At 46.6% G+C, this 24,181-nt stretch overlaps 1 protein-coding gene across 3 annotated transcripts in view; it reads right to left on the bottom strand.

Moving 5' to 3' along the window:
- LOC133351470 (bile acid receptor-like) overlaps positions 1–24,181 on the bottom strand; it is a 91,528-nt gene that overhangs the window by 20,715 nt on the left and 46,632 nt on the right. For 2 of the 3 annotated variants that reach the window (XM_061566703.1, XM_061566702.1), the window contains exons 4-8: positions 23,777–23,917; positions 18,798–18,943; positions 15,156–15,269; positions 11,077–11,173; positions 6,853–7,002 (exon numbers count right to left, since the gene is read on the bottom strand). In XM_061566703.1, the coding sequence (XP_061422687.1) occupies positions 6,853–7,002; positions 11,077–11,173; positions 15,156–15,269; positions 18,798–18,943; positions 23,777–23,917 (648 nt within the window). The remainder of the gene's footprint in view (positions 1–6,852; positions 7,003–11,076; positions 11,174–15,155; positions 15,270–18,797; positions 18,944–23,776; positions 23,918–24,181) is intronic. The other variant, XM_061566704.1, reaches the window with a different exon arrangement.

The following is a 24,181-nucleotide window of genomic DNA, read 5'->3' as shown; positions in this document are numbered from 1 at the left end:
GGTCGGGATGGAACCGACGACTTCCTGCATACCAGGCGAGGGCGTTAACATCTCGCCAACGAGGCACATCTTGGGCTGGTGCCAACGACATCAATGCCCTGGCTTAAAGTGCCACGCCACCAATCCGGTTAGAAACTGTGGGCAGAGAGGATATAATAATAATGACAATACAATAACATCCTAGTTATAATATGCTCTGGAAAGCAAGGCACACCTCAAACTTTGGGGTAATACAAAAAAATCGGTTTTGTCATCTAGAGAATACGGTATTAGTATGGAGAGCTGTCTTCCAGAAAATGATGATAATGAAAGGCCTGCTCTAAATTGAAGTGAGATGTCTTCTAGCTGAATTTATTCTGAACGGGTGGCAATGCTGGTCAGCTTCTGTTCTCTGGGTGGTCATACGTGGTTGTGGTGAACTGTGTTCCAAATGATTCAGGAATGCGTTGCTTTAAATTGCATTGTTTGTTTGTTGTAAATTGTGACTCGCCCTTGCTGGACATCGGTTGAAAGAGCCCAGTAGCTCGTCTGATTTCTCCTGGATAAATAAAGATTCTGAAGTTGCGGAAAGATGACTTTTGGAAGATTGTTCTGTACGGCTCGTAATGGTGGTCTTCCATCCTCTGCTTGGCCATGTATTACTTTGGAGACCTGTACTGAGGAAGATGATTGTAAACAACGAGATGAAAACTTGTCTTCCCGAACACAATACATTCTGCAGATGGCAAGAAACACCCCCAACTCTCGCCTAAAAATAGGGTGAAATAAAAGTGCACCTTGTAATCCGTGTGAACACGGTGATGATATTATCGTTGCATTGGGTTTTCACCACATCAGGAAGGACAGAAATGTCGGATACGTGCCGCGGCTGTTCGTATGGCGGCGAGATACAAATGCGAGCGAAACGCGGAGCCTTTTCACTCAGCGAGAGATGACAAGAAACTCGTGCGCGCGTGTGACACAGGTGCTGACACGCATGCTTATCAGCCCATCACTCATGCCGCTGCCCTCCATGGCTTTGCTCTCAATGTAAATGCATGATGACCTTTGTACAATGCGGGAGATCAAAGCAAGCGGATGTCCTTTGCCTGGTACGGCGATGACAACAACAACAGCAGCAACAACACACGTATCCATCTATAACCATAGCAACAGCCGTTTTGTTTTGGCACACAGCTAGCTACAGCTGTGGCTTGACAATGTGCAATCGCTAAAAGCACTTGTTGGAACTCCGCACAGAAAGCACTGAGCCAGGCAGTACTAAGCTGGCTTCTCACAAAAGACTTGCAAAGGTACGCGTGTATGTGTACAAGTGAAGCCCTTTGCAAATCCACTGCTGGCTAAAGGCCTCCCCGATGGCCGTGTCGGTCATGTTTTTTTTTTACCACTATACTTCACCACGCTGGTCAACGCAGGTTGTTCGTTTCCATTATTTAGTCCAACTGTTATTTGTACCCGCAAATGCATAGTGGAATTTTCTAAACAAAATACAATCAGTGGCAGAGGATGGTAGTACCAGCCAGTAAGTCATGTTGAGGTTTCTCTGGGTTGCACCGTGAATGCAGCATGACTCACGATGCAGCGGCGACTTTCTGTAAACCGCACACTGCGACAAAAAAAGCATGATTCATGTGAGGAATCCATCAAATTTTAATCTGCAGCAAAAAAATAAAATAAAACGGAAATCAAACTAAAGAAATGTGATTTTTTTTTATACGTGCTTTTTTCTCGGAGCAAGGTCAGCGGGAAAATGCGGTGTTTGTGGGGCCCGTAAGGACATACTTTGTGAAGGATCCAAACGGAACCTTAAATAAAATATGCAGGGGCCTGCAGAAACCTTGCATGCATGACTTAGCAGGAGAAATTAGCTCAAGAGGTGACTTGGTGCAGGTCCAGAGTTTGCCGATTCAAAGCCGAGTCTGTGCCAAGCTGATTGTTATTCGTGTGTATAGTGAGACATAATTAATGCTGAGGTAGCCGGATGGCTAAGAAGTCGTGTGAAATATATTTTGTTTGTTTTTGCGTTTGTTTGCTTTCACATTCACGCCTCGTAATGTCCCGTAGCTCCCGACAATCTGGGACTGTGTTCATCCTCGTCACAGAGCTGTTTAGCTCAATGGGGCCTTGCCAGCTGAAATAAAGTCTGAGCCTGAGGTGAGAGAGTTGAGCTGGTACCACGAAAAAAATCTGGGTTTAAATCCAGCTTTCAGCCACCGATTACGCGTGCAATGACTTAACACACACACACACGCACGCAAAAAAATCCATCACGGTAAATTTGTTTTGCACTTTAGTAGGCCAAATTCCAGGCATGGGAATGTTTTTAAATATATGGTTTAACCGCTATGTGCAGAGTGTGTGGGAAAGTGTGCCCCCTACTGTGTAAAGGATGCAAAGGCCACGTGATGTGGGTTTTTTATTTGAGAAGTCCCCGGTGAAATTCTCTTCTGCAGCTTTTTCTCTGACACACGAAGCACAATACTCAGCGGGGGTCCCGAATGGATTCTTAGTCTCGTGTTAAAAGCACAATTGAAATTAAAGAAATAAAATATATATTTTCACCGATTACCAAATGCATAATTACATGGAGTTTACTTTGGTGAGTCTCACCACGGTTTCCTACAATAAAAATCCAAAGAGCTATAATTTAAATTCGTTGGTGTCTATATGAAGCCCTGGTGCTGGTACGTAATGTAACAGAGGTAATAATAGTCATTACTCACTTGCAGAATGGAAGTGTGACTAACTAATACATTCGGAGGCTATGGGGACATTCAATCCGAGGTTCGTGCGTGCAAAAATCGCTCCCACTAAGAGTTGATGAATCGTCTCAATTCAGTGTTGAGAATCAATCCAATTGTGAATCCGTTTGATATTTTTGCATTGCCGGGAACGGTAGGAATGATGTGAGCCCATTACATGCAATTAAAGAAAATCCCGTTCGCGTAACTGTAAATAAAATTAAGGTAAAAGAAAATGCAAAAAATGTGAGCCCCTTACATGCAATAAAAACAATTCCCGTTCGCGTAACTGGAAATAAAATTGAGGTAAAAAAAAATGCAAAAAATTAGATTCGGAATATGTAATATATACCTGGTTGGAGTGGTGTCACAGTGGTCATAGCGCACTGTGCTGTGAACACAACAACCTGATTTCACTTCATCCAGCAGTGGAATGACAAAGAACTGTCAATTAATATATTTTTTTAAAAATCACATTTAACATAACTATATGCTATGTTCTACATCGCAGCAATGGCTGCCGCATCACAGCACTCCTGCAAAATGTAACGTTCAATTCATGACGGTCGTAAATTTGAAAAATGTTGGCCTTTGAAAATGCCTCTGTTTGTTGGTCACTTGTAAATGTCAATAGGTAATATTTTTGACTTGGCTTGTGCGGTCTTGATTTTCTATGCTAATGAGATCACATCAAAATGCCGCACGTGCAATCTGCAGGATTTAGCGATGCAATAGCAGCAGTACCCGGGCATGCTAATGAACGGAAAGGCTTGATATATGAAAGGAGCATGCAAATAGAATAAAAAGAAGAAAAAAAAACATACTGCTGCTCGACATCAGAGAGAAAGAAAGAGGCGATATTGCAGTACGTTTTTTTTTTGTACCAGCGCCTATCTCTTTGTCACGTACAAATACAAGAATCCTCATTAGTGCAATAGTGCACTCGTCACAACAGCAAAGAAGCCACCGCCACTTGCATTGCGAGTCACAATCTCTAATAAGTGTGGGGGAATATACAACCATTTCCACGCTATGGTAAGCAGGTGCAAATGCTTGCCATTTTTCCACAAATCTGGCTGTCGCCTGATGAAAAAAGTTGTAATTACTGGAGAAACGTCGTACTCGGATTTTACATTTTGTAACGAATTGGCATGTTCTGTTTACGTAATAAACCTCACTAATTGGCTGTGTCGCGTGGTGGCGGGTTTAACGACGCATTTATATTTACACGATCTAACCCTAAAAAACCTGTATTATAGATGTGCAAATGGTTAGACCACTTTGTCCAATATAAATGCCACGAGCAGTGTTAGTGCAATCCAGTAAGTATGCTATAAAATCAATATCTGGAGTGTCAGGAGAAAAAAAAGGCTATCCCTACACATCCCTCTGCTAACCTAACGGTCATTCGCGTGTGCGTAATAGATTTAACGATGCGTCGATTAATCGGGGTTAGTATCGCTTGTTCATCACACTAGGTGCACGGGACATCGTGCACAAGAATCAATGCGTTTTAATTCGTGTGTGCTGTACGTAACGGCTTTCATGTGGTCACTAACATTCACTACAATGTTAAAAACACATGCGGCGGCGTATATTTGACTTGGACCATGACCCCTCTATTGCAACCATGCACTGAATCACTTGGTGGGGGGAGGTGAATCATCGTTACGTATACGTTTGGCCTGCTTAAGAGGCAACATCCGTTCGTGTCTAGAGGCAAGAAGCATCATTCCACTCTCCTACAACAGACCCGGATCATAGCCGGTAATGGGGCCCATTCAAATGCACGCTTTCTCTCAAGACAGGCAGCGTGCCTCGTGCCGGCAATTTCCTTCCAAATTGACGAGGCGGTTTTCTGGGCGTGACGGACCCGTGAAATCACAACTGATACGACATTTAATCACACGGGAACAAAATTCCCAATTGACAGTGGCAACGTGGCAAATTTAAACGTGTGAGTTAAGTGTGCGTGTGTGTGGGTGGGTGCTTTTCTCAGCCTGTGAAATAATAATGATTTTTTTCAAAAATAAATTACAAAGTTTATTTGCAAACAAAGGAGGCATCACCGAAGGACATCAAAAGTCATGGCTCTATTCCCAGCCTGGAATTTTGTTTGTAATTCAATGCAAGCCGATAGGGTGACGGATGATGTGACATTTCGCATTCATTTTCCCAACACAAAGCTGTGCTGCTCTGCTGGGAATAGCATTGAGACTGCTGAATGAGCCCTCACTTTCCAAGAGCCTTTGGCTGAACATGCCCTATGAAACATCTAAAATGTAAATTGTTAAAATATCTAGACGTTATTTTGCATACATCTCATGCATTGTATAATTGCTGCTGTTTAAATCCACAATGTAAAGAACACATTACATCAATCAACGTTGGTATTATTTCATTATGCCTTCCCTGGCACAGAATTGCACATGGTGTGTGCATCCCATTTTTGCACAATCTGTTCCTGCCTCGCTCAGCGATGCACTTTTGGTGTTCATCGCTCTGTGCACCGAGCACTTCGTCACACTGCATTGGCAGTGGCGCAAATGCTCGAAGGACAAAAACATCCAACACACTCCTTCTGTAACACTGCTTTTAAAGGGAACATATACATAATAGGTGACGTTTCGGAGGGAATGGTCCTTTTGCATAGCAAAAAATATATAATAGTTATATATCTATCTATAATGTAACTTATCACATGCACAATAGTCACCCACTCTCGAAGAGAGGGAACAACTCAGGGCTGCGAGGAACCACAGTTCACGCGGGAAGGCAACCACGCAGCCAGCCGGCACCAACAACTGCCCAAGCTCTGGCATACTCCATATACCGAGGTGTTATCAGTCAATAAATGAGTGTTTAGATGAAGGAGGTAACCGGAGCACCTCGGGAAAACCCTAACATGCGAGGGAGCAACGCTGCATCCAATACAGACGGAACAAGTGAGATCCACATTTGCTGTACTGCCCTCTCCTGGCAAACCAGGGTAAGGCACCTCGAAGCCAACAGGAAGGGGACATCACAACATTGGTGTGATTCACCAACGCTCGCCTCGTCGTGCGTAGCCATCGCCCAGTAAATAATTCCTCCACAATATAGTTTTTTTTTTGGGGTTAGATCGCGTAAATATATAAACGTGTCGTTAAACCCGCCACCACCCGACACAGCCAATTAGTAAGGCTTGTCACGTAAACAGAACGTGCCAATGCGTTACTAGTGCAGCACCACCGGTGTGTTGGAGAGCCAAGCCACAACATTTACGATGTGAGTGTGGCTACTCTACAGTCCTGTCTCTAGGCCTGCTCCAGCCTACCAGTGACCTTTAAAATATTCAGTGCGAGATGAAGTTCTCCATAAAAATGCGTAGTAATCATAACAACGCATGAACGGTAAAGGCGCGGCCCCCGCAATGTCTTGCTCTGGAGAAAGAACCTCAACGAGAGCGCGCTGAGGAAGGGCCCCTCGAGAGCTATTTACCTTTTCACGATGACCCACCCACCCACACGCGACGAGGCTGGCATACACATCTTCACCCCACCACTAAGCGATCAGAGTCAGCTGCGTCTCAAGACACTCGCCCGTTGAATTTCGATTTAAAGCTTTCGTGACTGCAGGGATTCATCTTCTTGGTTTTTTCGGTAAAGTCACGTGGAAGGGAAGTAATAAAATAATAAAAATAAAACATAATAAATAATTCTCACGACGTTTCGGCTACAACGCAAGCAGCCGTCTTCAGGTGAAGAATGAGACACTGCCAAGCTAGGAGCTTATATATAAGCTGAGTTGGAGGTGGAAGAAGAAGAGAGCCTTAACAAAAGAATATGCACATTCTTTAATGTGCACATTCTTTTGTTAAGGCGCTCTTCTTCCACCAAGCTTGGCAGTGTCTCATTCTTCACCTGAAGACGGCTGCTTGCGTTGTAGCCGAAACGTCGTGAGAATTATTTTATTATGTTTTATTTTTATTATTTTATTACTTCCCTTCTACGTGACTTTACCGAAAAAACCAAGAAGATGACTCGCCCGTTGCTTCAACAGCCACGCCGGGAGATCGAACAGGCGACCTCTGCATTACGAACGCGCACGCCGGCACGATGCATGGACTCACTCAGTGTGCGCATCTTCTTCTCGTTGATGAGCATGGCGTGCGGATCCGTCGCCCGGCTGTTGTAGACCTGGGCTGAGCGCAGGATCATCGCCTCGATGGCCGATCCCTTGAGCAGCGCGATCTGGTCCTCGTGATCCAGGGTCTGGAAGCCTGCAGAGGTCGGCGAGGTGGGAGAGAGGGTTACTGGAGGTGGGACGCATGTGTGTGTGTGTCTGTGGGGGGAGCGGTGGTGTAGTGCTTAGCGCGCTGCGCTATGAACCTGGTAACTCGGGTTCGATCCCGCTCTACGGCCAACACCAGTGACGATTATCTGAACCGGTCCTGGGCCTCCCCTAGGTTGACTCAGCCTGAAATGAGTACCTGGTGCGGTGTGTAAACATCGCCAATGGGGAGACAAAGGCGGTCGGGCGTGGTGTAGACCACCCACCCCCTCGTGTACCGTTCTGGCCTTCATAGGTGCTCGCTAACAACACTTGCCCCTACATTCTGTTAATGCTATACGGGGGATCTTTATCTTTGTGGGGACCGGTAGTCTAGCTGGTTAGTGCACTGTGCTACAAACCCGGTGTTCCGAGTTCGATTCCTATTCACGGTCAACAGCAGTGATGGATTATCTGAACCGGTCCAGGGCCTGGTGCGATGTGTAAACATCGCCATTCGGGAGACAAAGGCGGCTGGGCGTGCTGCTGGCCACCCGTGTGCTGTGCCGCCTTCATAGGTGCTCGCTAACAGCAGTTGCCTCTGCAGTCTGATCAGGGTATAGGAGAGATCTTTGCCTTTGAGTAGAGCTGGGGCGACTGGTCGAGTTAGTCGGTAACGTAAAGGGGGCAGCACTGAAATTACATTCTCATGCCACTGTGGTGGAAATGACAATCGGCTGTCAATAATTCTGCAGAGTCCCTCTAAGAGGGTGGGAGTACCCACACTTTATCCCACCATACGCGACCTGCCGATCGACTGACTGCATTCAGACAGAGCGCGTGATCTCTAGGGTCAGCTAACTCACTTTGTTTCTCAATTTCCCCTCCCTCCAGCGTTTATCCGACAAAAAAAATAAACCCACCCACACACACACACTGCTCAATTAGTTACACCCTGACTTCGTTAGAGTAATAAATGTGTAAATATATAAATAAACGTGGCCGTTAATAACTCCGAGCGAGCGCCGAGAAGAATTCATCCTCGTGTCCCGTGGAGGCCTTGTGGCCCCGGGGGAAATTGCGTCGCTGGAAACCGGGGGTGGGGTGCGTCGGGTTCCTATTTGATGAACGTTGACGTTGACAGTGTCAATCGGGAGAAAGAATAAAATCGGTGGACACACCGAGTTAATTTAACACGACGGGTTCCGGCACTGAAGGCTTCCACCGTGGAGGAAGGCTGCGGCGCATTGCCTAATTGGTCAATTCGCTCTGAAATGTTTAAAGCGGATTGTCAAATTAATATGCCGCTTACACGGACGTGAAATTGGCAAACCTGGTACAGCAATAATTCAATTGCGTATTTTATATTCATCAATCAGCACAAATTTGGTGGCTTTTGAGATTGCACTGACAGTTATGGCTCGCTTGTATGAACATATTTTGGAAGCCAAATAATGATATTTAATCAACAGTGCTCACATTTGTCTTATACAACGCTTCTATCTACAACAACAAAAAAACATTGATTGGAGAAAGCTACGCTGCTGTTTTGGATGAAAAGAGGTAATGCAATTCATTTATTTGGGCGATACCAGGAATTTTGGAGAGGCTGCGAGAGGGCGTGGTAGCGGGGAGAAGGAGACCAGTTGTCCTACGTGCCGACCCAACCATTCCCGCTGCGGGGGGCTTCTTAAAGGCCGTGGGTGAGATAATTGTTCGACTGCACCGTCACCACCGGTGTCGACAATTTTCACCGTAAAGTTGTTTGTGACGCTAAAGTGACATATCTTCACGGAAATTAAAGTCATTCCCGGATATCTCCTACCATGGCTGCGAATTGCTCTTGACTGGGTCGGATCTTCCCTTCGTAACGATACGTGCTCCGCATCCGTACGTCGACTTTCCCCGCAGATTTTGCCGCCCCTTTTGGGGCACAAATCCAATTTCGCGCTCTCCGCAATATCGCACCAACGTGGGATCTCAGATATTATTCTGTCGGCTGCATAAGTGATTTAACTCACACCGCCGAGCTAGGCCGAGGCTGCGCACTGGCTCAGCTTGTGCCTCGGCCCTATGCCTCAATGGAACTCACAAGGGCCCTTTTAAACTCAACTCCTGCACTGACACTGCAGACTCGATCACTGATAAATCAGCTCTTGATGCGTTCTCAGTGGAAAGTCTGCACATCCATCACGCCACTGTCTTTGATCCACAATCACAGGGGCAGTTGATTCATGCACGGCAATGGATTTAAAAACAAAATTGCATCATCTATTGGCCTATGATAAATCACCATGACGCCTACAATCAGATCACCCTGAATGTGCACATTCTAAAGCAGATCTCAGACGCTGTTGAGCGAGGGGGCCCAGGATGGGTTCCAATATCACTCGCCGCCGATGGTAGCCGTGATCAGGAATACAACCGAGGTCAGTTTAACGCGTAGGCTTTCCCGACAAATATTATCCACCAGAGTGTTTTTTCTTGGGTTAGAACACGTAAATATAAATGTGTCTTATTCTTAGGTTTTTTTCGGTAAAATAACGTAGGTAAAACATTAAAATTAATAAAATAAAAATAAAATAAAAATCACGACGTTTCGGAGGCAACACAAGCTTCCGTCTTCAGGTGGAACCGTCACAGCCACGACAGCTGTATCAAGTAAATCAGAGATTGCAGGAGCTACCACTCCGTATATATAATGGTTGGAGAGGGGGGGAAGGGCTAAGTACGGCACACTTTTTTATTCATATGGTAAGGTGAGGCTTAAGAGGGTGAGCCTTTGTTATGGAGAGGTACGGTTTGTGACTAAACCTGGCCTACATAACAATAGTGTGAAAAGGAGAAAACAACTAAACATGGTAAAACAAGCCTGGCTGTCTATCAATAACAATGTGTCGTTAAACCCGCCGCTGCTCGACACGGCCAATTCGTAAGGTTGATTACTGTGAATAACCACACCAATAACACATAACCATTGTAATTTATATGAATACATTAACCCCCTCCCTCCCTTCCTCTGGTCTTTGTACCTGATTGCCTAACAGTGACAACATCACATTCTTCTTCTTGGTTCTTTCGGTAAAGTCACGTAGAAGGGAAGTAATAAAATAATGAAAATAAAACATAATAAAATAATTCTCACGACCGAAAGAACCAAGAAGATGAATCCCTGCAGTCACGAAAGTTTTAAATCGAAATTTAACATGCACATTCGTCCCTCTAGTTAAGACCGAGACAGTGAGGAGGATTTCGCCACAATTCTGTCTGTCGCCTGATGAGGACTGGTTGTAATTACTGGAGAAACGTCGGACTCGAATTGTAAATGTTGTGGATTTACCCTCCAACACACCTGCGTGCTGAACGTGTAACAAATTTGCACGTTTTGTTAACGTGTTAAACCTTACTAATTGGCTGTGTCGAGTGGTGGCATGTTTAACAACACATTTGTAGTTGCGCGATCTAACCTAAAAAAAACCCTCTATTATGGACAACTCAGCTTGCTGGTTTTATAGTGCAGTGTGCTAACTACTATGCCATAGATCCACCCCAGACAACCCAGCGTATAATATAATCGCAGTATTCTTAGGTTTTTTCGGTAAAGTCACATAGGTAAAATTAATTTAGATTTTTTACCTACGTGACTTTACTGAAAAAACCTAAGAATATGAATACTTGCAGTCAGGAACGCTTCAAATATAGAATACTTGCAGTAGTTTTTCGACAAAATGGCACTTGGGAGGTGACATGGTCGAACGGTAGAGCGGTTTGAGCCCAGCTGCGAACCTGGTCAATGCTGGGGGTGCATTAACCATTAGTAACTTTCCGCTTGCTTCACAGCGCGCAGTGGAGCTGCCAAGACGTCGTTCGAGTAAAGAGTAAGACCATGCGTGGTGACGTCATGTGCCAAACGTTGATGAATTTCTTCAGGTGTCTTAACTAGGAAGCCTTGGTGGGCCTCACAGGGACAGCTGCCACTGGGGGGTCCCACAGGGCACCGCGAGACGTACTCCACGGGAGGCGTGGCATCAATATTAGATGATGATGATGATGAGGTGTGATGAGGTGTGTGTGCAGCCCCTACCTGGGAGGTTTTTGGTGAACTCCACCAGCACCTGGACTTGGATGGTAGCGATCTCCCACAACTTCTCCTTGTCACCTCCTTCCCAGTATTCTTGAAACTGCTCCACACGTGCACACAACGTGCACACAACGTCAGGATTTCATTATGAAGCCACGGCTACAATTTCAGCTCGGAGTGGTGGCGCAGTGGTTAGCGCACCGCGCCACGAACGCGACGGCGCCCGAGTTCGATTCCCGGGCCTCACGTCTAATGCGTGCGGTGATATCCGAAGCGGTGACGTCACCAAACGGCCACGACCAGTGTGGTGAAGTATGGTCGAACTACCCTCACGACCGACTAGGCGTGGGGCGAAGGCCTTCACCCAGCAGTGGATTGACAAAGGGCTGTGCGATAATAAAAATAATAAAATATTATATGCACGTAATAGCGTGTATTTAATATCATTTGTTAATGACTCAATAACAAGTTGCCAAGGGACAATGTGGGAACTGCATATTTGAGCAATTCCGCATTTTGTGGATGACAAGGCACACTTTGGGGGTCGCTTCTTATATCCGATAGCCGTGCGAGTGTGTGTGACCAGATTAGTGTAACTATGTTGACAGATTAGTGTAACTGTATTGGCTACGTACGGCGCGAAAGAAGTTCAACAAAATTCATACATTGACAACGGAGACAAGTTTCAGCTACGAGGGAGGAGGGAGGGAAGGAGAGATGTTTCAATCTCCCAAAAAGGTCATAAAAACTCAACATATTCATCAATTGCACTGCCCTAACATGAGAATAAGACATAAGAGGTGATGGTTTGGGGCAATGGCTCTTCTTCATTAGCAGAGAGGATTGTGATAAATGTGAATTGTCCACAACTCCACTTGCTTTATATTCCATGCAGGGCAGTGCTATTAGCGAACGTGTTGGCCTTTTGTGTGTTCTATGTTCATGCACCACTGCCAACAGAGTATCACAAAGCGTGCTGTATGAGTCCCACGCTTGATGGAATTCAACGTCAATCAGTCCGGTTGATTTGTGAACCAACGCTCATTGATCCACTCCAGTCACACGTGCACTGGCAGGCAGTAACCTCCTTGTCACTCTTCTGTCGCTACTGCCACGGCTACTGTTCCCGTGAACTTCAGCCCGTTGATTCCTCCACCCATACCGAGGACTCGATTCGCCAATGTTGACTGTTTCATCTCGTGCATCGCAGTGTTCAACCACCGGGCCGCAGGTCACAACAACACACTCACCCACCCACTCACCATACTGCACGTCACAACAACTCACCCACCCGCTCACCACACTGCAGGTCACAACACACTCACCCACTCACCCACCACACTGCAGGTCACAACAACACACTCCCTCACTCACTCACCCACCCACTCACTCACCCACTCACCACACTGCAGGTCACAGCAACTCACTCACCCACTCACCACACTGCAGGTCACAACAACACACTCACCCACCCACTCACCACACTGCAGGTCCCAACAACACACTCACCCACTCACCACACTGCAGGTCACAACAACACACTCACCCACCCACTCACCACACTGCAGGTCACAGCAACTCACTCACCCACTCACCACACTGCAGGTCACAACAACACACTCACCCACTCACCACACTGCAGGTCACAACAACTCACCCACCCACTCACCACACTGCAGGTCACAACACACTCACCCACCCACTCACCACACTGCAGGTCACAACAACACACTCACCCACTCACTCACTCACCCACCCACTCACCACACTGCAGGTCACAACACACTCACCCACTCACCACACTGCAGGTCACAACACACTCACCCACCCACTCACCACACTGCAGGTCACAACAACACACTCACCCACTCACTCACTCACCCACCCACTCACCACACTGCAGGTCACAACAACACACTCACCCTCTCACCACACTGCAGGTCACAACACACTCACCCACTCACCACACTGCAGGTCACAACAACACACTCACCCACCCACTCACCACACTGCAGCACAGCAACTCACTCACCCACTCACCACACTGCAGATCACAACAACACACTCACCCACCCACTCACCACGCTGCAGGTCACAGCAACTCACTCACCCACTCACCACACTGCAGGTCACAACAACACACTCACCCACCCACTCACCACACTGCAGGTCACAACAACTCACCCACCCACTCACCACACTGCAGGTCACAACAACTCACTCACCCACTCACCACACTGCAGGTCACAACAACACACTCACCCACCCACTCACCACACTGCAGGTCACAACAACACACTCACCCACCCACTCACCACACTGCAGGTCACAACAACACACTCACCCACCCACTCACCACACTGCAGGTCACAACAACACACTCACCCACCCACTCACCACACTGCAGGTCACAACAACACACTCACCCACCCACTCACCACACTGCAGGTCACAACAACACACTCACCCACCCACTCACCACACTGCAGGTCACAACAACACACTCACCCACCCACTCACCACACTGCAGGTCACAACAACACACTCACCCACCCACTCACCACACTGCAGGTCACAATAACACACTCACCCACCCACTCACCAAACTGCAGGTCACAACAACACACTCACCCACCCACTCACCACACTGCAGGTCACAACACACTCACCCACCCACTCACCACACTGCAGGTCACAACAACACACTCACCCACCCACTCACCACACTGCAGGTCACAACAACACACTCACCCACCCACTCACCACACTGCAGGTCACAACAACACACTCACCCACCCACTCACCACACTGCAGGTCACAACAACACACTCACCCACCCACTCACCACACTGCAGGTCACAACAACACACTCACCCACCCACTCACCACACTGCAGGTCACAACACTTCTCTTTGTGCATCTCCCCCCTCCCCGCACTGCTCGGCGTTGGTGTTCCCTGCCATCTTCTCCTCCCCCAAGCGTGTATCGCCTTGCTCCGAGACACGTCCTAAATCTCATATATTAAATGGCGCCGTTTGTTGCTGCCCGCTTGACGTTTCGGACCAAATTGTGGGGTGGCGGTGGGGGCATGTGCCCGGCAGCTGTGCTTTCAAAACAACAAATGCATGCAATCCCCTACGCGAGATGATTGTTCTGGCAGACTCATCAACAAAGGGGAGGGGTGCGAGAACGGGGGGGGGGGGGGGGGGGTGCCGGTGCAGGTGGTGAACACGGTGTAATAAACACCGATATGGGTCCTATGGGGGACTCAACCCCCGACACGCCTAATGTAAGCAAGCCCTGTCCCCTGTCAATCAGGCATATTGCAAATAGGGTGGGGGGCGGGCGGGCCCCCCCCTCCTCCTCCAACCTCAGTGACAGCAACGAGCCCAGTCGGGGCTCCTGGCTCGCATGCATTATTGATGAGCTGCGATTTTCATTTTTTGTTACAAACGTCGCGCCCATGTGCAACGTGTTCGGCCGGGCCGGCGTGACATTTGCCGTGGCAATTCGTGTTCATGCGCTGCCAGACCCGGTACGCGCTGCCTCTGTGAGGTTGTCTCTCCCTGTTGTCTGTCTCACGGCAACAGCAGCAGCAGCAGCGCAAGCAAAACAACAACGGCAACAGCGGTCGTGGAAATCATTTAAATGTCTTTGTTTTTTTTATGTTATCAGCAGTAGCATCCATAGTCAATCCGCTGCTGGATGAAGGCCTCTCCGAGTCACGGCCACCTCTCAATCGTTATTTTTTATTCGAAGCTTTCGTGATTCCAGGGGTCCATGATGGACACTTGTGTTGCGCCCGAAACGTCGTGATTAATTTTATTTTATACCTACGTGACTTTACCGAAAGAACCAAAGAGTAGAGTTATTTTTGCTCTCAAATGTATCCCCAATATTTTGGCGACGGTTTGTTGAACTTGCTTGGTTCGCGTTGAATCAGCTTACAAATGCCACGGAGATACAATGACAATATGAAAGCATGAATCACAACGTGCGCAATCGTGTGTTTCAATTAAAAAAAAAATGTTGGTCCTGTAAATTAAGGAGAAAGGTTTGCATCTCAGCGATGTCACACTTACGACGAACTTCTGCAAGGTGTCGTGCGGGATCCTGTACTTGCGGTGTTCCCCCACGATCAAGTCAATGAGTCTCTGCTGTTCGCCCGTCAGCACCCACTCATCCTGATCCGCCATCTAAACACACGCGCACACACGACGTCCCCGTCTTGTCAAATTGCATGCAATTTCAAAAACAAAAAACGAAAAATGTTCAGACGTTCTAGAGGTTTTTTTTTTTATAATGGACATGAGCAAAGATGACTGAACGAAAAGCTGAAACGTGCACAAAGACGCATGGAGAGATGCATGCGTGGAATTCCACTGAGAGACAGCATTAGCAACGTATAGATGGGAGAACAATGAACATTCAACGTCAATTTGACTGCTCAGAAAAATAAGTGGGCTTCGACAGGACACATGGCTTTGTATGGATGATGGCCAGTGGATCAGAGAAATAAACACACATCAGAGACATCACATTGACAAGTAAGAAAAGTAATGGATTGACTTCACCAAGCCCTGCTCATTGCTTTCCATTTAGCGACACATAGGAGAACAAAACAATCATCAGCAGCGTTATCAATTGAAACTTGATTTGAAGCTTTCGTGACTGCAGGAATTACTCTTTGGTTCTTTCGGTAAAGTCACGTAGAAAGAAAATAAATTAAATAATAGAATACGACGTTTCGATTGCAACACAAGCAGTCGCCATCAGGTAGAACTAAATTTGAGAGAGAGACAAAACACAGACACGGAGACACACAGACAGACACACAAGCAGAGAGAGAGACAACACAGAGACACAGAGAGAGAGAGACACACAACATAGACACACAGAGACGGTGTGTCAATTGCTTCAATAATTCAGAGAGCCCAGTTCAACGTATTATGACTTACATATTCCCTCCGACAGGAAAAATAATTTAGCATTTCCACTGACATGGTGAGCAAAATTGGTCAACCACAATCATTGCTCATCCCTCAAACATGTTCACGGTGGAGGCGTGGAGCGATGTTGCCGTCTGCTTTCGCACGCACGCAGCTTGCATCCGGCATTGGGAGCCGCATTTGACTGCTTTCATCAATTGCGTTTTGCAGGCGGGAGAAAATATATTAAATTTCACGATGCGCGTCTTGCCAACTGCGCTAATCTCTGCCCCAAGTGCCTCCTGGGCCGGCATCCGCGGCCAGTGCCTCAGGCTACAGGTCACCGTGAGTGTAAATAAATGGGCCATAATAAAGGTTATTGATGGGATGAGGCCTCCTTCCAGTGAAACGAGAGTTGTTAGGAAGTGGCCGGAGGCAGGCCATTTGTAATGACCAACACCGAGGGCCTCATCAATTACGGGACGTCGGGATACTTGGGCCTGTGCTGAAAAATAAAAACCGTGCGTGCGAAAACATCGCACCACCGCTGCTGCTGCCACCGCGGGGGTGGGGTGTTGTGAAGGGAAATTGTGTAGAATTATAGATTGCCCTGTGCCTGGAACCTGCCATTGCAATTTCCCCACTGCAGGGCACTGAAAGAAAATGAAACTGTTAATGTTGTGTGTGAGCGTGTTTTTTTTGTGGTGTGTACGAGCGTGTGTGTGCACGTTTGTGATTGTGTGTGTGAGCGTGTGTGTGAGGATAATGGTGGTGTAGCGGTTAGCACACTGCGCTATGAAATCGACAGCCCAAATTCGATTTACGACCACCGCTAACATCAGTTGTGATTATTTAATCCAGTGCCGAGTCTTGCCTAGGTTGATTCAGCCCTAAATTAATACTTGGTGCAATATGTAAATACGTCAGCACTCGGGAGACAAAGGTGGCTGGGAATGTTGTTGGCCACAACACACCCTTGTACATCCTACCGGCCTTCATAGGGGTTAAGTGACAACGGGTTTTCACACGATAGGCACTCGGTAGAACATTTGTAATTACACACGTACTTACAAAGGCAAAGGTCCCCTATATAGCCTACAAGTGGGCGCCTATTGAGCTTGGTACGGGACACCAGGGAGGAGGAGTGGCGAGTAGGTGGTGTTGCTAACTCTAGATTTGCAGCTTTCGTGACTGCAAGGAATCATACTCTTAGGTTTTTTCGGTAAAGTCACGTAGGAAAAAAATAAAAATAAATAATAAAAATGATAAAAATTATAATAGAAATGTTGCTAACACCGACTGTACAAAAACAAACCATGCATTTATCTTGACTGTGATTTTATTTTTTACTTCACCAATCAGCACTGATACGGAGAGTGGGTAAGCGGCATAATCCGTTTGTTTTCATGTCAAGCATTTAAGAAAACAAACGTAAGCGAAATTCAGTGCAAAGAGTCACCACCAGTGAGACCCTGGCTTCCTATCTGAGTCAAAAGGGATACGATTCCAGAAGCGGTCATGAAGGGAAAACTATTTCTGTCGGGGGAAATCGTTAAGTTCCACGACTCTTTTTTGTCAAGAAAGATGTAATATCTTCTTGGTTCTTTCGGTAAAGTCACGTAGAAGGGAAATAATAAAATAATAAAAATAAAACATAATAAAATGGACGCTGTCTTTCCGACAGCCCTGTTCTTCACCTGAGGACGGCTGCTTGCGTTGTGGCCGAAACGTCGTGAGAATTGTATTTTATTATGTTTTATTTTTATTATTTTATTATTTCCCTTCTACGTGACTTTACCGAAAGAACCAAGAAGATGAATACCTGCAGTCACGAAAGATTTAAATCGAAATTTAAATATGTAATATTTATTGAAATAGGGAGAATTATCACTCCTACTGCTGTGGTTAAAAATACAAGTTCAATGCATTATCCATTCCTATGATGGTTAATTCATTATTTAAAGTGGTGACATCCATTTAACCAATTTCATCCTTTCCCCATTTGAATCTGCTAACTAGAGTTTGCCTAAAACCAGCCACTTATAGATCTAGATACCTCTTTATTAGGTAAACTATCTTGGTTTTACATACAGTGCATTATATCATCTCTCTGGTTTGCTGAAGGGCAACTTGCTTCCCACCAGTGTTTGATCACCCCCTTCTTGTGAACGTGTTGAGGACCAGAGCTATCTCTCACAATTTGGAGGTTTTCCTACCAGAATGAAATCAATCTCGTTGCTACGAACATCATTTGTAGTTCTTCACATGAATTTTAAAGATTCCGTCTGTGCTGGCTGAAAATCCAGCGAGTGACCGTGTAGAGAGTAGCATCCATCTAATCGACCAGACCTGTTGTTTCACCAGCAGGTCTGACAAATTAATATTCACAGCTAAAGGCAGCGATGTGGGGTGGAAGTCATCTCCACGGGTCTCACTGTGTAGAGAGGAGCATCCATCTAATAGACCAGGCCTGTTGCTTTACCAGCAGGTCTGACAAATTAATATTCACAGCTAAAGTCATGGATGTGGGGTGGAAGTCATCTCCACGGGTCTCACTGTGCAGAGAGTAGCATCCATCTAATCGACCAGGCCTGTTGTTTTACCAACAGATTTGACGAAATAACATTCACGGGTAAAGGCAGAACGTGGGGTGTAACTCGTCTCCATGGGTCTCACTGTGCAGAGAGCAGCATCCATCTAATCGACCAGGCCTGTTGTTTTACCAACAGATTTGACGAAATAACATTCACAGGTAAAGGCAGGACGCGAGGTGTAACTCGTCTCCATGGGTCTCACCAGTTGCCTGCTGACCGTGGTACCTGGCGCGAGATTGTGGGGTCCCACGGTGGCCGAGACATCATCCGAGAGGCCTGCCCTCGCCATCGCCCGCTTGGGATGCTTGCGCATTCGCTTGGACTGGCACTGGATGTCCGTAAGAAGACCTGTGCAACGGACAGGCAGACGCCCATGTATTTCTCTGCAGGAATCCAACGGGGATATTCATGACGTTGGAAGTCAAAGCAGTCTGGTTATGGTTTTTTTTTGTTTTACAAAGTAATACACTGTCAACGTTTATAATCTATAGTCAAACATGCATATATGTACTGCGTGGATGGTGACCAGTGATACATTGTAACAGTAGTGTAAGAAGATAATTAATACGTCATGTTTGGCATGTATATTCTGTCTCTGTGAAATGTGGTTAATTGAAAGATTAGTTGATTAAATTGTAGTTTTGTGCCATTGTTTTTTTATTCCACCCCCCACCAACAAATACATTTTCTGGATTGTTTTATAAACATCTAGTTATAAAATAAATACATCTCTTTTTGCAACTTTGCAGCCTGCAGCTCTGGAAGAAGATGATGATGACATCACTTCAATGTCTCTCGATCTAGAATTATGACTCATTTTACATGCCCAACAACGAGCCTTTGTCAGCTATCAAACCAATAATTTGTTTTATGCTATCTCAGAGTTAGAATTATGCCAAATTAAGTAGTCGGTAAAAAAAACCCACAAATTTGACTCGGTTTTTGTTATGCAATCCTTGGTAATCAGGCTGAGTTAATAAACACGTAGTTATATTTTTCATGTTAGATCGCGTAAATATAAATGTGACGTTAAACCCGCCACCACCCGACACAGCCAATTAATGAGATTTGTTACTTAAATAAAAAGTGCCAATGTGTTACTAGTACAGCGCGCGTAACAGCACGACACAGAAACACGGGGGAGATCTTTGCTGCAGCGCAGACACGAATACCTACGCGGTCTTGATTAAGTTGCTGTATTGCAAAATTTTGCCTTTTCAAAAATTGGCTTCGTGGTTTCTGCGTATTGCTGGATTTATTTTATATTTGTATGCACATCTATGAACGGCTTTGTTTGAACTTTGAAACATGGCTCACGTGCAAACGCAATATTGAACGATGAAGTGGTGATGTGTCGTGAAACCAAATTAAATGTGACCGCGTGCCCAGAAATCCAATTTACAACAGCTGGAACAAAATGTAATGGCTAAATCCTGTAATTGTGGCCGAGCATGATGCATGTACATGGAAGGGTATAATATACCAGTGCAGCAAGGTAAATACTAAAATTCGTGTAATATATTTTTGTAATTAAGCAAGCAACACTTACACTGGTCAACACACTTTTTCTAGCATAAGGTATTCCAACGGTTTTAAGGTAATGTTGGGGTGCTGCTGATTCCAAATCTGGCATCAGTTTTTGTCTATCACATCAGGTTTTTGAGATATCAAATATTGCATTTTCAATAAAAACTGCAGAAGAAAAATATTAAATAAATGTGGATATCTACATAAAATGATATCATAAACACACTATCTTAAAAATACAGCACCATATTTTAACACTAATTTCGGGTAAAATCAATGAAAATTGGGTATGCCGATAGCATAAAATGAGATGTGATAGAGCAAATCTGAGATCAGATTTTGAATCAGCACCCTGAAATTAGTCTAAAACAGCTGCAAAAGTCCAGGCCAGAAATAAATGTTTTTTTGTTGTTGACCAGTGTTATCGTTGAACTAAGCAGGTTGTGAGTGTAAATGTGTGCGCTGAGTGAGCTGTTTTAGGAACCCTGCAGCCTGATATCCTGGCCACGACTAATATCAGTGGCAAATGATATCTCAATCAATCCTGCGCCTACTGTAGATCAACTCAGCCTTAAATGAGTACATGGTATGCTGGGTGGAAAACTATTTCCGGGGAAACAAAGGCGGCAAAGCAAGGCACACCACCCTCTAACAGGTGCTCGCTAACAGCACTGGCTCGAACGGTGTCTTAGGCTAACCTAAAGGTCTTCGTGTTTATTTAGCGCGGTGCGTGTGGTGTGTCCGTGTGGTGTGTCCGTGTGGTGTGTCCGTGTGTGTGAATTAAGTAACGTGAATTGTAGCCAAGTCGTGACTTTGCATTAACATTGTGCACCGCTGAAACGATTCAGGGTCCAAGAGAGACACGCATGCACAAAGATAAAGATCCCCGTATAGCCTTAACAAACTATAGGGGCAAGTGCTTTTAGCGAGCACCTATGAAGGCCAGAACGGTACACGAGGGGGTGGGTGGCCAGCACCACACCCGACCGCCTTTGTCTCCCCAGTGGCGATGTTTACACACCGCACCAGGTACTAATTTCAGGCTGAGTCGACCTAGGGGAGGCCCCAGGACCGGTTCAGATAATCGTCACTAGTGTTGGCTGTGAGCGGGAATCGAACCCGGATCGCCAGGTTTATAGCGCAGCGCGCTAACCGCTGCACCACCGCTCCCCCCACACGCACGCACACACACACATGCACCCATACACAACAAATACAAAGACTCCCCTTATAGCCGGCACAGGCTGTTTTGGCAAGTGCTCTTCGTGCGCACGTAATTAATGCCGGCATGGCACGCAAGGGGGTGGTGGTGTCACCATCCCAACGTCAAACCGCCGCCTTTGTCGCCCAGGCGTGGTGCTGTCTAGGGGAAGCCCCACAACCAGTTCTGATATTCGCCGTTGATGTTGGCTGTGAGCGAGATTCGAACTTGGGTATCCGGATTGGTTGTTCAGTCCATTAACCTCTACACTACAGACACAAATCCCACGTATAGCCTTAACAGACATGTGGGACAAGTGCTGTGAGCGAGCACCTATGAAGGCCAGCATGGCACAGAAGGGGGTGGGTGGTCAGTACCATGCCCGGGCGACCTTTGGCGATGTTTGCACACCGCACCAGGTGCTGGATAGGCCCAGGACCTGTTCACATTGTCATCGGTGACGTTAGCCGTGAGCGGGAATCCAACTAAGGGTCAGTGGGTTCGGAGGACAGCGCACTAACCACGACGCGACCACTCCCCACTAAGCTACTCGTACATTCAAGTGGCAGACCTGACTACAAAGCCTCGCACACACACACACACGGGGGCAGAGCAACAAACCCCACCCTCCAGGGTTTGAAAGATTCATGTTAATGCTGATGTTGTATTCATGAGGCAACAGATATCGGCAGCCCCATGAAATATTAATGCGTTTCTCAGCGCGGCTGCAATTTGAGTTCCGATCGTGTGAATGGAAGGAAATAAATAGATTCCTCGGCATTGATAATTCATGGCGACGCAAACCGCTCCATTGTCTTCGTTACGGCAGCGGACAACCGCTCAAGTAATTGGGCATTTCACCGGTATTAGCTTCAGACTGGTGCAGTGGCATATCGGGCGGTTGGCATGGGCCTTGATTCAATGAATGACAATGGGCCCCCCTGTCCCAAATGTCGTGCCCTCCCCCTACTCCCCCAAACCTCTTCCTCCTCGCCTGGGACCTGAGCTTCTCCAGCTCGTAGGCCCCGGTGCAGTTGCACCGCCTGCACATTCGACAGCTAGGCCACTGGAATTTCGTGTGTGTCCAGTCTTAGCTGGGAAAATAAGATGGAGTTCATAATGTACTTGAAATTATGGTTGTAACGATGATTAAATATCAATTTGATTCAAAGATCAATGTTTTCTCTGTAGTGTCTTCCTTGCTCGGTAAAATGACGACGTGATTATTTTAAACGTCTGTCTTGCTCTGTCTCATTTGTTTTATTTAAACGTTTCTTTTTTAATCAGCACACGATGAATGCAAACAATACGTACACATCGTACGTCGTAATTTCTAAGATGTGCAATATCATGCATACTCTTTGGTTCTTTCGGTAAAGACAGGTAGGTAGAAAAATAAATCAAAATAAAAAAATAACATAGCACGACGTTTCGATCGCAACACAAGCGGTCGTCCTCGGGCGGATGAAAAAAAAATCCAGCAGTGGAAATGCTGAACCAGCGAGAGAGCTGTTACAACAAGATGTTATGTATGTGGCGACCGCTTGTGTTGCGATCGAACCGTCGTGAGAAATTATTTTTATTTTTTTTATTTTTCTACCTACGTGACTTCACCGAAAGAACCAAAGAGTATGGATTCCTGCAGTCACGAAAGCTTCAAATGAAGAATATCATGCATATTTCGTGAACACAAATGGGTTTGGGCAGGGCACATCACGAGAGGGCACGGTGGCGCGTGGATGAGACGGGTGACAGAACGGCAGCGAACGCAACGGAGAGACAATGACCAACGGAGAGATGGATTGAGCGACGGCAAGGCCATGTGGGTCGGTTGGCTTGGCATGCCAAACGCGGCATGCACTCGTTCTGGCATGGCCTTGGGGGTGGGGGACCAGGGTGGCAGCCTCCAAGGACACAATGTCGTGCAGGGAGCCACATAAAATACACGGGGAACACAAACAACCTTCATTCGCTGTTACCAGATTTTACAAACGCACACACACACACACGCAGAGAGTCACATGACGGATGACAAAAGACAAGTGACGGGTTATTATAGAAGGATTACTTGTCAAGGGGCTCTAAATTCTCTGTTTACCCAGGGTGCAATTGACATTAAGGCCAGAGCTGCATATGTTAAATACGGCCGTGCACGTGCTCACATGCATACATACATATTGTTATGGTCTGAGACACATTACAGTGAACTGGTCGAGTAAACTCATTGTATCTTGCGGTCCTATAATCCGTGACGCATATCGTCTGTTGCCCCAATCGATCGACGTAATGCCCTGTTGTCCACAAATTCACTGGCGGATTCTTTCTAGACCGGGATCCAGACGATGAGCTGAAGCAGCTGAGCAATATCTGGCTGGACAAGAGTGACAGCATGGCTGGCTAACGTGCGGCGCGAAAGATGGTCAACATGCATGCACACAGCGGCGAGTACGTACACTCCGCCAGCATGCCGACTTCCCGACACTTCCTGAGCCGGCACTGCTGGCACTTGCGTCGCATGTACATGTCCATCTCGCACGCGCCGCCGTTCTTGCACACGTAGCTCGCCTTCTTGGTGATGCTCCTGCGGAAAAAGCCTGCGGGCACGCACGCGCACGCGAATTCGCTGGGTGTCAGTCGCGTGAATCAGGCGGCGCGCGAGCTCACGCGTAATTTAGAACTGCTTTTTGTGTTTAGTTTGTTGTCCTTCCGCACCCCCACTACCACCACGACCCGCCGGACCTCCGATTAGCACGTTCGGCTACGTACGGTGCAAATGGAGTTCGACGTACATGCATACGAACGCGTGGCGGAGTGCGCGTCGCTTCGCTGTCCGGCGAAGGTGATTTGCGTTGAGAGGC

This window comes from Lethenteron reissneri, chromosome 37 (genome assembly GCF_015708825.2).
Source record: "Lethenteron reissneri isolate LAM-NWPU_2019-01 chromosome 37, ASM1570882v1, whole genome shotgun sequence".
Taxonomy (NCBI): domain Eukaryota; kingdom Metazoa; phylum Chordata; class Hyperoartia; order Petromyzontiformes; family Petromyzontidae; genus Lethenteron; species Lethenteron reissneri.
The sequence above is the reverse complement of the archived record's forward strand: the minus strand, read 5'-3'. Positions and strand labels throughout refer to the sequence as shown.